This window comes from Lolium perenne, chromosome 4 (assembly GCF_019359855.2).
Source record: "Lolium perenne isolate Kyuss_39 chromosome 4, Kyuss_2.0, whole genome shotgun sequence".
Taxonomy (NCBI): domain Eukaryota; kingdom Viridiplantae; phylum Streptophyta; class Magnoliopsida; order Poales; family Poaceae; genus Lolium; species Lolium perenne.
In genome coordinates, this window is record NC_067247.2 from 269,643,634 (window position 1) to 269,659,608 (window position 15,975).

At 44.7% G+C, this 15,975-nt stretch overlaps 1 protein-coding gene across 2 annotated transcripts; it reads right to left on the reverse strand.

The window, feature by feature from the left end:
- Positions 1 to 2,640: 2,640 nt before the first annotated feature.
- On the reverse strand, positions 2,641 to 6,229 carry LOC127294932 (uncharacterized). 2 transcript variants are annotated; one of them, XM_051324839.2, is made up of 9 exons: positions 6,074 to 6,229; positions 5,559 to 5,729; positions 5,396 to 5,464; positions 4,784 to 5,023; positions 4,009 to 4,204; positions 3,706 to 3,910; positions 3,283 to 3,425; positions 3,155 to 3,193; positions 2,641 to 3,058 (listed from the first exon to the last, which is right to left on the reverse strand). In XM_051324839.2, the coding sequence occupies exons 2-9, from the start codon at positions 5,648 to 5,650 to the stop codon at positions 2,876 to 2,878; spliced, it is 1,167 nt and encodes a 388-aa protein (XP_051180799.1). In that variant the 5' UTR covers positions 5,651 to 5,729; positions 6,074 to 6,229; the 3' UTR covers positions 2,641 to 2,875. The 2 variants fall into 2 exon arrangements, with proteins under 2 accessions (XP_051180799.1, XP_051180800.1); XM_051324840.2 differs by lacking the exon at positions 5,396 to 5,464 and having other exon boundaries at positions 6,074 to 6,228.
- Positions 6,230 to 15,975: the final 9,746 nt, after the last annotated feature.

The window sequence follows — 15,975 nt, forward strand, 5'->3', positions numbered from 1 at the left end:
TCTCCCACGCAGGCTCAGCATGGGGCCGACCCCAAGCGATGCCCTGCCCCAACCCCCCCTTCACATAGCTCACCTGCTTGCACTACATCCGGAGCTCGCCCGCCTCGACCGGAGGCTCCATGAGATGGTGTGGTCGGCGGGCAGGGCCGATGATAGCTCCAAATTACGTGATTTCTAGCTATGGGTTTCCCTCGGGTTTGCACTTATTCTCGTCGGTTTTTGATCTTTGACTAATACTAATAGTGCAATACAAAAGAGGCATTTTCACCCGAGGGTCCAGAGTTTAACGACCAGTGATATGGGCGTTTCTTGCCCGTATCGCTTCCCGTATGGGATGCCATCACGGTTTTTGATCTTTGACTAACACTAATAGTGTGAAACAAAGAAACCTTATGATTTAGTAACCCGTTCAGCTGTTTGACGTATTTTGGGGGAAATGAAGTAACATTTGGGCAATTTGGAGTATTGTGGACAACTTTGCAGTTGGAGGCATTTTAACCCAAGGCTCTGGAGAGTTTAACGACTTCTTGTTTGTATCGCTGCACATATGGGATGCCACCGCTTCCGCATCATTATAAGTGGAAACTTCCGTGAAGGGGCAAAAAAATCATATCAGAGCAACCGACATTCGCCCCAGACCAGAGAGGAAGAGATGCGGAGAAGAACTTCGATTCGATCTACGATCTCCACCCTCTAAATCAACCAGTCCAACAATCATTCCACTTGTGCATGAGAGGAACATTCGTAGGATTAGGGTTGAGACTCTATTTGTACTGTTTGTATTTTTGGATTTGATCTTCCTTATTATAGCTTGCTACGGTAATATCGAGATGAAAATTATTTATTTCATGATTATATCATTGTGTTCTCCCTCTACCATGTGCGAGTAACCCATATGCATGGGAGATGTGGGGGATTGCCGGATTGGTGATATGTGACATGCTTCTTTACTTTCCATCTAATTGTGGTTATGATTATTATAATACTATCCATGTTTGTGTAATGTTTATTGTCTAATTAAGGGCTTGGGGACTCAAAACTCCCATTTTTTATGCCATTGTCATAATGGGTAGGGTGCTCCTCCATGGCGATCTAGGGTTTTGGCCCTTCCCCACGTCGGCGCTGGCTCGTGTCGGCCTCCAACTGTTTCCTCCCTTGGGTAGCAGTTGATATGCATGGCTGATGGCCTGCAAGAACATAGGGTCATTCGTGCATATTTTCGTGGAAGTATTATTCCGGTTTTTATATCGTATTCCAACAAGGAGCCTAGGAGGATGTTTATTTGCGGTGTTTCTGTCACACCCAAGGTGTCACAAGCCTTAGGTGAATTGACTGCAACAACTGAAATGGAAAATGGTGAGTGTAAATGATAGGATTTTGGAGTATTGATAATGAAATAAAGTAAAATGCATAAAAGTAAATGACTAATAAGAAATAAACGGTTTTTTGCAGATGGAAAGGTAGGCGCGGGGTGATTCAGTTCATGGCGATAGTGAATGTGCCTGGTGGAATAAAAGTGAGAAGTGAATATGATTCTTCCTATTTATATCTGAGAAGGCAAGCAACCCCATAAGAGAGAAAGACTTTTCTTGGTAGATTTCATCTTCCTCCAATAATCCTTCTGCATGTTACCAAAGTCATGGTCAGCGCATATATTATAAGGTGGTTAAACCGGAGTAAACCTTTAAGCTTGGTGATTCCTTGTGATTCCTCGAGTATTGCTAGATCCGCGCCGCCAAGGGTGTCGGAGTTGCACCGCACGAGATCGTGGAGGGCAGCACCGGCCACCGCCCGAGCCCAGCTCCCCACCGCCATGGCAAGATGTCGTGCCCAAGCATGTCGCGCCACCGAAACCACCTTCCCGGGGATGCCGCCTCGATGTCCGCACCAGATCCGTCCACGCCGCCCGCAACCAACCGTGCAGCTCGCGCCGCCAGCGGCCAAAAGACACTGTCGCACCAAAGTGCCAAACGCCTGCCCCGGCGCCGCGACGATAGAGGAGATCCCCACCACCGCCCACCGCTGCACGGGCTTTGGACGTCTAGGGTTTCCGTCGCTCGAGTCGCCCATGCAGGACGACATGGGGCTGTTTTCTGGATGTTTCCCCCTCCTTTTATTTAGCATTTTGTAGATGTGTTAGTTTTCTCAGTTAGCCCATTATACTTGTTGTATGCATTGTTCTCTTTACCAAAATAAATTAGATTTTGGCCTTGCACGCTGCTGCAGACATTGAGACAGACTCGACCATGTTGGCCGAAGCTCTTCACTCGCCCAAGTTCGGCCGTGCGGCGGCTGGAGTCATCTTCAAAGATATTAGAGCTTTTATGCGTTTAAATTTTCTCTCTTGTGCTTGTAGTTTTAGTCCCAGGACCTGTAACCTGGTGGCTCATAAACTTGCTGCACTGGGAGCCGCGAGCGAGCCAGACTTGTGTCACCCGTTGGCTGAGGCTGCCCCTGACTGATGTAAGTCTGTTGGTGACCAGCGATTCTGCTGCGTCCTTTGAGTAATGGAATCGTTCCAGTTCAAAAAAAAGAAGATTTAAACAGATATAAAGAAACTGTCACTTCAAGAAAAGAAAAATACTGTTGTGGAACCAGAAAAGAGTCATGCATAGATTGCATCGAATAGTTGCAGGGATATTTGACATAATCAATTCCATTCACTTGCGAAATGGATAGTACGATTTCTTAAGTGTAAACAAACAGGCATAAATAAGTGCTTACATAAAGTCAAATGGGTCCATCTTAAGCTAAATGCTCACGTTCTGCTAGGCACATGTCTTGGCAATTAGAAACAGCAAGCAACTTGGGTGCATAACTTGGTATTGAAAGGCTTCCCTGGTGGCAAACTATGTAGTCACAAGAAAGCTCCGAGCTACTTTAGTTGCACTCTAAATCTTTCTGCGGTACTAGCATCTATGATGTCAGTGCTGCCATTGTATGGCCCCATGATCGACTCCATGAAACTATCTACTTCCTCATCAGTGGCCATGTTTGCTCCAAACTCAAACTTAGGTGGTTCCATGAGTCTCGCCACAACACTTGGATCATCAAGGCCCTAACAACAACAAATACACAAACATGAACGATCAACCAAGTAACCCACATCATGTTACTAAAAATGGTAATGTACCACACAAGATATGTCTTTTACCTCGAACAATCTTCTTACCCTTGCCTCCTCAGCTTTCCACTGTCAAACACGATCATTCAATTAATAATGAATACAGCAACGTAAAATGTCAAATGCTAGGTTGCCGGGAAAAAACCCATAATACTTACGTCATCCATAGTCTTCGCGGTGTCGATATTAGGTCCACGACATCCGTCACCAATGTGAAAAAACTTAAAACCATTAGAGTGACCACCGTTGTATGCATCAGCATTTGGGTGCTTCATATTACTTCCACAACCGTAGCATTGACCTTTGTTTACAGAAAGAGGGAGATGAGGGCCTTTAAATAATGACAGTGAATTAACTGAAGGTAATAAAAGAGACACGTGACACATGGATGTGCGTGAAGCAGTTTGAGAGATAATGAATGCAAAGCTCAAGGATAATGGATCAGATGACATAAGGCACAAACAAATAGGTCAATTCAGATGCTGTATACTAAGTCCAGAAAGACTATAACAGATAAGTTGTTAGTTAATGCAAATAATAAACAGTATTTCAGTAATCCTTATGATAAGAGAACATAATACCATTATCAAAAGTATCAACCCTGCAGATACAGCTGACTACCAATTTTCCATCTTCTCCTGGAATATGTGTGACTTCCGCAAAGAATAGATTGTCAGTTGTCTTTGGTCCTTTCGTCTTTGTAGTGAAATTGGTATGATAGTAGAAACGGTCGCCCTCATATATTACTTCGGAGCACACAACATCTTTAAGTTCAAATGGAATATCCTTAAATAACAAGAATGGGCCCCATCAGCAATTAGTTATTGGATGAACGGATAAGAAAGTACAGTACGGACCGGGGGGGGGGGGGACAGAGAGCAAACCTCAAAATGAAGAGGATCCTCATTATACATGTCCACCAAAGCTTGAACCAACTGGAGCATCTTGCAACGGCTTTTATCAATTTGTTCTGATATCACATGCATCTTCTTTGAGCCATCAGGCCAGTAAAGACAGGCTCGTATACCCCTCTCCACACTAGCCTTACCCACTTCATAGAACTCATGTTGCTCCTTTTGCCTAGTTTAGATCAGAGCATTCTTCATGATTAACATATTTTACTTTCACAATAGTGGATAGCAATACTAAGTACACTTTAGTGTCATCACTCAGAAACAGGGCTAGATAGAAATAGTTTAAATTTGCACGTAGCATTGTTTGATATGGATCAAACCGCTCGCACGCGACTTCTGACATAGCTCATGGCAGTAATCAGCAAAAACAAAACAAGCCTTCATACAAAGTGGTAGCGTAGCGTCTATATTAATGTATGCACTACTTCAACAACTCTCTCACAAATATAGAGTTAAAACCGTCTTATCAACACTAAGTGGTCACAAAACAAGAATTTATAAATTAAGGTAGGCTAATATTTTCTTTTATTTTTGTAAAACATGTGAAGTATCTACTATCTAGCTTGGGGTTGTTTGTTCTTGTCCTCATTCATGCTGTGAAAACTGTGATTATCTCTGTGCTCCAAATCATATAGAGGGCAGAAGCATTTGGCACTTGTTTAACTCTAATCAATTGCATGTATGTACCCGAAATAGGAGAAATGAGCAGATGAAAACATAGACAAAAAGAGTTGAGAAACTTTACATCATTGGATCCTGTCGGTCATGAAGATAGCGATCAATGGCATTGCTAGCTTCCTCTAAGCTGTTAAATGGTCCGCCCACCTTAGGATATGTGCAGAAATATCCCCAAAGATCAATCCTGGTGTAAAATGTGAGCCCCCAATCGTGCTGTTCCCGGACCCAAATGGTGTCCCGCTGAGCATCATGCAAGTTTTGATGCAACGTTTGTCCAGATGCAGGCCCACCCACACTTTTCTCAGACCTGAAGTGGAACAAGCAGGCTGGATGAGCACCAATCTTAGGCGGTGAATGGATGATCAATATTACCATCATAACACAACCAAAATCAATAAGAAAATATTATTAATATTTTCCTTTTCTGTGCTTCCTACAACAAAGAAGGCAATAAGAGGGCAGAAATACAGCTGAAAATCCAAATTGATTGGTTAGGTGCCACCTTTTGCATTGCCAATGTTGATGCAAGCCAGAATTTGGCAAGTCTGGTTTGCTACCAACATGACACAAGTCTGCCAAGTTTTATAGGCATTTCAAAATATAGGGATCAAACCAATTGGGCGCCAATTTTTATTGGCTTGCCACAAAACACAGGGAATGAAATTGGCACCAAACCAACCATGCCATAAATACCCCTCTACAGAAATCCTTCTTATCCCGAACCTCCCAACAATCCAAGCAATGCCCACTGATAAACAAAACAATTTGATTTTGACTAGATCAGGAATAATCCAATAGAAAAAAACATGATATAACAAGAGGGAGAGGCGGGATGGCTATACAGCATATCGCTGAGCTGTTTCTGGACAAAACTGGACAACGAGGGAAGCCAGTTCAGTGTTAATGGCGGGATCTGAATGGACGATTCGGTCATTGTCGTACTCAAGGGCTCGACATCCGGTTGTTGCTGTGTTTGTGCAGATGCATTCTGGATCAGAAGCTCCTTGTCAAACCTGGAGTGAAACAAGCAGGCTGAATAACCAGAACAACAATTTATCTCATGTTAGGAGATGAATGATCCCTATCATCATCGTGCTATGGTCTGCTTAATAGACAATACATAACTTACTTTTTGTGCGATGCATATGAACACTTTTTTTTAGATAAGACGCTACGACTACGGAAACTGTGAGGTATCATACATCGGCAAGTTCCGACATGAATCCGACTGGAGGGGGCAAATGAGGCCTACCTATCTCTATCGGTTTTAGGCCAAACTATTTGATTTCGACTAGATCAGAAACCGAAAGCGAAAGATAAAGGAAAGATGGAGAGGCCGCGGCGGAGGTTGTCATACTTGTCCAGCAGCGGCAGCAAGCAGGAGGCCTCCGACAGATAAGGAGGTAGGTGCGGCGGCAGGTCGCGGCGAGTCGGTGGCCATGGGGTTGGCGGGGAGGAAGAAGGGGATTAGGGTTTCTGTGGTGATTTCCCGGGAAGTGGAGGAGGGAGGAGAAGAAGCGATATGAAAAAGGATCGACTTAGACAGAGGTCGATACACACCAGGGGGGCCCAGGGTGAAAAGGCTGAAAGGCCCATAGTGTATGAGAAGGTATGACCCACTCGTTAGAATACACGCCTTTGATAGGCCGAAGTGGGAGGTGCTATATGCCGACCGAGTCGGTAGGTACCGGGTGCCGTATACCCCTCTGACCCGACAGCTGTTAATGGGCCGCAGCCCATCAAGTAAATATCGTTTTTTCCTTTTTATGTTTACAATTTTATTTACAAAAACTAACGTTTTTCAATTTACTGGACCATTAAGGCGCATTTTGCTGAGCCCGTCCACTATGGGGATATGCAGAAAAATATTTAATAAAATGAATTGTAGAAACATATGATAAAATTTGAACCTTTTGAGTTACAACACCTTAAATAGATCTCCTCCATCTTTTTCTTAAATATGAGTAAGAATCATAGAGGGATTAGAGGGAGCGGAAGCTTCTCAAGATCAACAATGGAGTAGTATGAGAAGCAACCAACTTAATGGGGAAAAAGGGGGTTATATATGACCTCTAAAATGGAATCTAACCGTTCAAAACGAACCCAAAAATAGACCCCTGCCGGACCTTCCGGGCTTGGCCGGACCACTCTAGCCGGCCGGACTCGTCCGGCCAAGGCCGGACCATTCCGGGCACAATTTTCGTGCACCCTGGATCCTGGCCAGACTAAGGCTGGCCCGTGGCCGGACCACTCCGGCCGACAGCGCACCCCACACCGAAAACATCGTCATTTTCACATCCGGACTCCGAATTTGATGATCTTGGGCTCGTTAGAATCACAACAAAAAGCTCTACATGATCATTCAGGGAAACATCATAGTCCAACCATGTAGCACAAGATCAAATGGGAAATGTTTAACCTATCTAAAATAGATAAACCGGTAACACCTCCAATAGGGAAAATGCCACAACTTGAGTTAGGAAACTCGGATTTAAGTGAAACCAATTTTGTTGGAAAGAGGATGAAATAAGGTAGACCACAAGGAGATAAAATATTAATAACATGTGGATATATTTTTCAGGAATTTAGAGGTGAAACCTCACAATACAATGAATCGAGAAAAACTCCAATATCGAAAACGCAACAAGTATTTCATGTGGAATCTGTTTTCGATGAACTAGAGCTTATCATGAGAATAAGCACAAGCTCTAAAACACCATATGGATAATATACAAATAAAAACCAAGACATATGATGCAAGGATGTAAATGTTTGAGCTCTCTCCGAATGAAACGATCAAGTTACTCACTCGAGAGCCCCTTGATAGTGCGTCAACTAACCTATAACCCGGTCTTCCAACTAAATCACGAGACCGGTAAGAAAGAAACCCTATCAAGAGTAAACCTTAACCTTGCGCATTCCACTTGAGCTCGATGATGACGATCTTGACCGCAACAAGATGAAACGTCGTTCTTGATTGTGCTTGCTTGATGAAGATGAGGTCATGCAGATTGCTCCCCCATACTCCACCATGGATGAGCTTCTTCTTCGGTGCAATTTCATATATCCATGAACACATATGAATGGAAAGCTTCAAGCATTTGATCTCTCTAAGTTGACCCATCTTCAACTTGCACCTGATTTCTTCGTATTGCAACCTTGAAGCCAACTCATGGTTCAAGCATTACCTATGGACAACTCCTACATATATGACTCAATGCAAACATTAGTCCATAAGGATTTTCATTAATTACCAAAACCACACATGGGGGCTCTATGCACTTTCAGGAGCACTCGCAAGAGTGTGAACTTTGGGATACATCGTTGTCTCCGCGTCACCTTGGTTATTCCTATACCCGAGCTATTTACTTATGCACTTTACTTTATGATATCCTTCGTGCTTGAAGTTATATATCTTACTATCACATACTTGCTTGTCTTGCTAACATAAGTTGTTGGTGCACATAGGTGAACCCTAGTTATATAGGTTTTGTGCTTGAAAAATTAAACGCTGGTTTTATTTCGCATTTTTTAAGCCATATTCGTAAAAGTTTTAAACCGCCTATTCACCCCCTCCCTCTAGCTGGCATCTGTGTCCTTTCAGCTGCTATCCATGTCTACGAGCAAAAAAATCGTTAGAAATCAGCGCCGTGAAAGGACGAGATGTCGCCTAGAGTGGGGGGGGGGGGTGAATAGGCGTTTAAAAACTCTTACGGATTTGGCTTGTAAGAATGCGGAAATAAACTAATATTTATTCTACAAGCACAAACCCTAAATATGCCAGGCTCACCTAAGTGTAACAATAACAACTAGAGCTAAGCAAGATAGGTACAAGATATATCTAGCACAAGTGATAGCAAGATATATGTACTTCAAGCACAATGGCTATCACAAGGAAAGTAAGCTCGGGTATAGAAATAACCGAGGCACGCGGAGACGAGGATGTATTCCCGTATTCCCGTATTCCCTTTCTTTGCAAGAAGGTACGTCACGTTTGGAGGGGTGGAGGTCCCACGAAGGATTCCCCAACGCCACGAAGGCTCACCCTATTCTTCGAGCCAAACCCACGAAGGATAATGGCCCTTTCCTTATGGTTAGCTTTTCCTCCACTCTGGAGATGGCAAGCTCCACACCCACTTCACAAGCTCCACGAAGGAGAAGCCCGGGCCTCTTCACAATCTTCCTTGAAGAGATCACCGGAGCACCAACTGACAAGGGATTAACTTATCGATGCCTACAAGTTGTAGACTAGGGTTTTGCTGGAAGTAGAGGGCAAGTAGATCTTGAAGGTTTCAGCCGAAAAGTACTCGACGATTATGAAAACTAGGGGTTTGTCAGACAATGATTCGATTCTCTCTTTGTCCCTCGACTCCCCCTTATATAGGAGGCGGAGTCGAGGGATTCGTGGTACACAAGTTTACAGAGTCCGGGAGGGTTTCTAACCCGTCCCGCAAGATTACAAGTATATGTTTCCTAATACAACTCTATCTTTCCTTAACACTATTTTGGGCTTCCGAACTTCATATCCTTCGATATATGGGCCTTCAGTAAACCCCGGGTACCATCTTCGGCAGGCCCATTGGGGATGCCTATGTCAGTAGCCCCCGAGATTTTGCTTGAATCGAAGAGTCAGGGAAAATCTCCAATTTTATATTTTTGCCAAGCTCATCATATATCTTTAGATACACAATTCTATATTGCACATGGATATTGGTAGTTGGGGCTAGTTCATCTGACGGATCAGGTACTAGTTAACTGCTCTAGTGGCAATCCGCAAAAACCTACTTCAAGATCACGTCCCTGGACATGATCTCGGGATACTGGTGTAAACTTCGACAGGTGCCGCTTAAGGTCTTACCATTCTGTCGAGTCCCAGTCATATTTTATCGGGTACCTAACGCGTCCATTAGGATTTTTCTTCGTATCTGTTGATACGGAAAAAGTAGCAATCCGACGTCAGAGACGGTGCCACGCCGCTCAGAATAGATCTGGGGTCTTACCTTCGTAAAGTTTTACGGCATTCAGAGATTATTCGCGACTTTTAGCGCTCTGAGAATATATTGTCGAGTGCTTTTTCGGTTGTTGAAATAGCACATTTTATTGAGTCACGGATGACTTATATTGACTTCCCGATGGGAGTATATATCGAGTTATTTGGATAACTCGAAATATGCTCACTTCTTGTATTATTTCATCGGGCACGCGAACAACGTTCCCGATGGGAGTAGCCCCCGAGGCTACAGCCAAGGACTTGGACTTGGTTGTAGGCTCCACAATTTATGCCGCTATATTGTCATTCTTTCTCGAGCTTTTCATATCTATCGGGTGCGCGAACAGCGCTCCCGATGGGAGTAGCCCCCGAGGCTATGAACAAATGCTTACGTTTGATCATAGGCTCCCGCAATTTCTATATTGCCATACTCGAATTTTACTTTTTTCTGAAGTAGCCCCCGAGCATTTGGGCAAAAACTTGTATTTGATCAAAGGCTCCGAAATAATCGATAATTTTTCTCTGTCGCCAATCTTCTTATTATTATTCTTTTGCTGTCGAGATTTTTCCCTTGGTCAAAGTGACCTCATAACTGACGATAGCCACGATCGGTGCATCCGAAAACCGCGAGTAGTGCTCTCTCTGTCTTGTGGGTCCAAATTCCCTGTCATGTTGACACGTCGTGCAAGTGGGGGACACACGTCCTCCGCTTTTCCTGGCGTACGTACTGTAGCGCCTGTTCTGTTCCATCCCAGTAAAAATACCTTTTTACCCTTCAGTTACGAGTTCATTTTCCACCGTACGATTTCTCCATCCAACGGTTTATTGCTTCGCCAAATCCCTATATAAGTCCTTCTTCTACCTCCGTTCACACCTTCGCTCACGCCGCACCTCTGCTCGTCTTTGCAAAAACCTCCATTGCGCCCAATTCTCTCTGAGCTCGCCCACGCACAAGCTTCGCTCCTTCATCTCCGTTGATGCCACCACGCGCGCGACTTACTCGCCACAGCACTCCCGAATCCAAGATGGCCGCTGAAGATCTTGAGTGGGAGAGATCTAAAATCTCCAACCAGGACGTGAACATGCTGAAGAAGCTGGGACTGATGAAGAAGGAGGGCGCCATCCGCTTCCCCAGCGAAGAAAGCTACCCTACTCCGCCAATCGAGTATCGGGTTAGTTTTGTCGACCTCCTCATCCGCGGTCTCTCCACCCCGATCCATGATTTCCTTCGTGGTCTTCTCTTTGTCTATGGGGTTCAGCTGCATCAGTTGACCCCCAACTCCAACCTCCATGTCGCTATTTTCATCACCCTCTGCGAGTGCTTCCTCGGAGTCCCTCCTAATTGGGCTTTGTGGAAGCGCATCTTCTGCCTCCGCCGCAATGGCTCCCACAACGCCACCTACAACATAGGCGGCGTTGTTATCTGTGTCCGCTCCGACGTCGAGTATTTTGACGTCAAATTCCCTGACTCCGTCCAAGGGTGGCGCAAAAGATGGCTCTATGTACACGAAGAAAGTGCCAACTCCGTCGAGCACAACATAACTCCTTTTGATGGTAGCGCCAAGATTCTTCGCCGCCGTTCCTGGGATACTGAAGCTACCGAAGAAGAGAAAACGGCGACAGAGGCCCTCATGTCCCGTATCCGTGAGCTTCAGAATACCCGAGGCAAGGAACTGTCGGGTATCCAGATCACAGCCTATTTTCTTAGGATTAGAGTGCAGCCTCTGCAGGCTCGCAAAAATCCCCTCTGGACTTGTGCTGGCGAAAAGGATGCGAATAGGCTCTCCAAGGATCTTTCTGTAAAGGACTTGGAGAAACTTATCCGAAGAATTTCATCGCTCTGCAAGAAGGATCCTATTCCATCCTCTTGCCGCGTGGAACCATACATCGCCACCAATCCTCTCCCCCAGGTATTTTCCTTGTATTTTGTCCTCTCGACTTTTTTTTCTTCCCGAACTTTTGCTGTTTTATCGACTGCTGCTTCTTCTTCTTTACTGACACCCCTGCATATTTCCTTGTCACTATTTTCTGTAGAACCATCCGGTCTTAGCTTCTCTTCCTCCTCTTTCCGAAGACGGAGAAGTTGAAGAACAGGCTGTTGTTACTGACGACAACCAGGGTACTTCTCTCCCTGGGAGTGAAGTCGCAGGTTCTCGCAAATCTGCGGCTTCCTTTGAAAAAGAAGTTGAGTCTGACGCCAGCGAGTCGACACAATCCCTTCCTTCTGCTGTTTCCCTAGGAAATAAAAGAAAGAGGCTCGAGGTTGTCGACACTGGTACGTCCAAGACCGGCACATCTCATGCCGAAGAAGTTGCTCCTACTGAAGAAAGGACAACTTTAAACCCTTATGAAGCTGCCCTTATCAGCTCGTAAGTTTTTCTTTTACTTTTTGCTCTCGACGTTTTTGACTAAGTTGTCTCTTTACACTGTAACCTGTTTATCGCAGTGATGAAGAGGAGGACAATCCCGCCATTGACGTGACTGCTCGAACGAGCACGTCTCGTACTTTGGTTATCTCGGAAGCTCAACCTGATGGAGATGAAACCTCGACACCTCAACGAGGCGTTGAGCTTACTGCTCCAGCTATAAGCCCCAGAGCCCCTTCACCGAAGAGAGCCAGAGTTGAGCCAGTCGAAGAACCCACCCAATTAAGTGGTGGTTTCACGACTTCTTCGTTGAATGATGTAAGTTTCTCCTTTGTTGTGCGTTTCCTTTTTTTTTTGCTTGTTGTCTTCGAACTTTTTCCATACTATATTTGATTTTTCTTTCTTTGGATCTCTTCAGCCTTTGATGAATGAATTTTTCCGTCTCGGTACCCAATTCGTCGGGTACCGTGATCTTTCGAACAAGCTGAAAGGTACTATCTTGCTGTTCTTCTCTTGATTGAATTGCCTTCCTCACAATTCTTGTCATGACAATTATTATTGTCGACTGTTTTTCCAGCCGATCTTGCGGAAGCCAACAAACGTGCTGACGCTCTTGCTCTGAAATTGGAGCAAAGCGAAAAGGCTCGCAAGAAGGCTGAATCCAGCGCCGCCGCTGTGGAAGTTCTTCGAAAAAGACTCCACAACGCGGAAACCTCTCTGAGTGACCACATCACTCAGCAGACCACTCGAGAGAAAGAAATTATCTCTCGCTTAGAGTCGCAAAGTCGACGTTTTGTCAGTAAGTACTCTTCACCAACTTTTTATTCTTCAGGTACCGTGCTTTTTTTTTCTTTTCTTTTGACAAGCTATATTTTCCACCATCAGGGAAGAAGCGTCAAGATTACGAACTCGAATTTCCTGAGGGTGACCCCCTTCTCGACGCGCTCTCCCTCCTCGAGATTCATGGAGATGAAGCACGCCAAGGCATTGATGATGCCAACTCGGGCCTGGCGAAGCTGTTTCCATATTTCTTCTCGAAGAAAGAAGAACCCAAGACTTTTGGCGAGCTGGCCAAGTGCTTCAACGTTGAAGAAGATCTTGGACACAATCTTCGACAAGAAGGCTTGAAGGTTGGTGTTGAAGGCACCATTGCCTTGGTTTCTAGCAGCCAACAAAACGTCGACTGGGCCAAGGTTGGCGACGTTCCGAAGATGGAGATGAAAACATGAGTGTCTTTGATGAAGGCTGCCAAGCCAAACTCAAAGAAAATCCTTGCCTTCCTTGGATTCAAACCAACTCCAGCTCCAAGTTCGTCGAAGCCGGAGGTCAAGTAGACCACTTTTCTTTTTGTTTTGCTGTTTTTCTTTTGATGTTGTCGCCATGATAGTTTTTGGCGACAACTTTACCACCTGTTCTCTTAGGAACTCTCCTTGTAATGGCTATTGTAAATATCCAATCTTATCAATGAAAAAACTATCTTGCCGAAGTTATTGATACCGAAGTTTTTTCCTTTTCCAGTTAATTTTTGACAACTATACCGTGGTGCCCCCGCCAACTGCCTTGCCTTCTGCACCTTGCTCGAAAAAACCTTCTGCTGGCGAGTTTATCAAAAGTTCTGCGAGTGCTGCACATACTGAAGATTTGAACGAACTTCGTCAACAATTGCAGTCGATGAAGAAACAAACTCTCATATTAATGGAGCAATCTCGAAAATCCTCTGAAAAGGAAAAACTTGCTTTTCAACAAGCTCGAGAAGCCACTGTATTGAAAGAAATTGCCGTTGCTGAGGCTACTCAAGCTGCCTCTCGAGAAAACTGCATGCTTGATTTGATGATTGAGGCAAGTCAAGATATAGCGGGTATGTCTCTCAACCTTATCCTTCCTCTTATCCTTTTCCTGTTTCCTATTTTTAACTCGTATGCTGTCGCCAAATAGGTCCCTTTTTAGACGCTGTTACTGAAGATCAACACGTTGACACAAGATCCAATTATCTTATTAACCTTGCACTTGACCATGACATCCTTTTTTGGGGTACCCCTGAACGCACCCGACAGATCGTCAGATTTCAAGATCGAGCCTGCCAAGTTCGTGAATTCCTTGACTTCTGTACCAAAACCTTGTCCATGATTTACAACTCCATGTTTCCTTGGAATGTTCAGCCTAAGACCCTTCCTGAGCTGATGGAAAAATTTAAAGACTCTCACAAAATCCATGGTTTTGTGAGAGCTCAACTAGTAGCTGGCGCCAGGTTTGCTCTTATCATGCTTCAAATATGCCACTCAAAACTTGACATGACCAAGGTGGTAGAGAAAGTTCATGATAAGCTGAAGCGACGAAGAGCGGGTGTCGATAGAATTGATGCAAAGGTTACCCCTGTGGCCGAGGAAATAATTGGTGATCTTCTTCGGATGGATGCCGACTTTTTTGCAGACGGCCACTATGCCGATTTTCTTGGCGCCGCTCCCGAAGAAGTTAGAGTTACCCTTGACGATATATTGAATCATGACTAGCTGTATTTCTTCGGTAGATAGCTCTCTTTGTAGACAAGAAACTGTGACTATATTGTAATATAAAGACATATGTATATTTTCTCTAGCCCCCGAGTGTTTTGGTGGCTATTTTCTGTATTGTACTTGCGATGTTAAACCAAGGCAAAGATTGTCTATATTGTGCTTGCGGGTACTAGCCCCCGAGCTTTTTGTTGAACACTGTTTTTTATCTTTATTGATTTACGAGGTATGTTATACCAAGGCAAACTATCTTTTTGTAATTTTGAAGAACTATATTGTAATTGTCGGGTTTAAGCCCCCGAGCGTGTCAAAAGAGAAGATGTATATCATCAATATCTTTACTATATTGCAGCACCGCGAGCCCGCCTCATTAAAAACCTTTCCAGCCCCACTCGGTGCCCTGAAAAGGAAAAGAGTGCGTCTGAAAGCTCGCGGGCGTTTCAGTACATTGTATTTTTACAGAAGAGGATCTATATTTCGACTCTAGGCGTAGAACCGCCTGAGTTGCGCCACGTTCCAGGGGTTTTTCTCGGGAACCCCGGTCTTCTTATCCTTTATCCTGTACGCTCCTCCTTCGATTACTTCTGTGATGATGTAAGGGCCAAGCCATGGTGACTCGAGTTTCTCGTGGCCTTTTTGCTTAAGCCGAAGAACTAAATCTCCCACCTGGAAGGATCTTGGTCGCAAACATCGACTATGGTAGTTCTTCAGATCCTGCTGATACTTGGTGACCCGTGACAACACTTCATCTCGAGCTTCATCAAGTGCGTCGACATCATCCTCCAGTGCTTTCCTCGAAGTTTCTTCGTCATACTCCGTGACTCGTGGAGAATCGTGCTCTATTTCGATTGGTAGTACTGCTTCAGCTCCATGGACCAGGAAGAACGGTGTTTCTTGTGTCGCTGTATTTGGTGTTGTTCGTATACTCCATAGCACACTGGGCAACTCCTCTGGCCAAGTGTGTCGAGCTTTCTCCAGTGGTGCTAATAAGCGTTTCTTGATGCCATTGCAGATGATGCCGTTGGCTTTCTCGACTTGGCCATTGGTTTGCGGGTGCGCAACCGATGCAAAGTGTAGTTTGATGCCTACTTCTGCACAATAGTCCTTGAATTCATTGGATGTGAAGTTACTACCATTGTCTGTTACGATGCTGTGCGGTACCCCGAACCTGAAGACGATACTTTTTACGAATTTGATAGCAGACGCTTCGTCCGGCGAATTTATCGGCTTTGCTTCTATCCACTTTGTAAATTTGTCGACAGCGACGAGCATATACTCGTATCCTCCTGGCGAAGCTTTGTGTAGTTTTCCCACCCTGTCGAGACCTCACTGAGCAAAGGGCCAAGACAGTGGTATTGGCATCAGTTCTGCTGCCGGAGAGTGAGGTTTTGCC

What these genes read in the sequence shown, in the direction of transcription:
- LOC127294932 (XM_051324839.2), bottom strand. Translation starts at nt 5,650, where the DNA reads ATGACCGAATCGTCCATTCAGATCCCGCCATTAACACTGAACTGGCTT. An exon ending in AAACAGCTCAGCGATATGCT is followed by an intron (nt 5,465 to 5,558) that starts GTATAGCCATCC and finishes TTTGTTTATCAG; the next exon opens with TGGGCATTGCTTGGATTGTT. An exon ending in CCGCGAAGACTATGGATGAC is followed by an intron (nt 3,194 to 3,282) that starts GTAAGTATTATG and finishes CGTGTTTGACAG; the next exon opens with TGGAAAGCTGAGGAGGCAAG.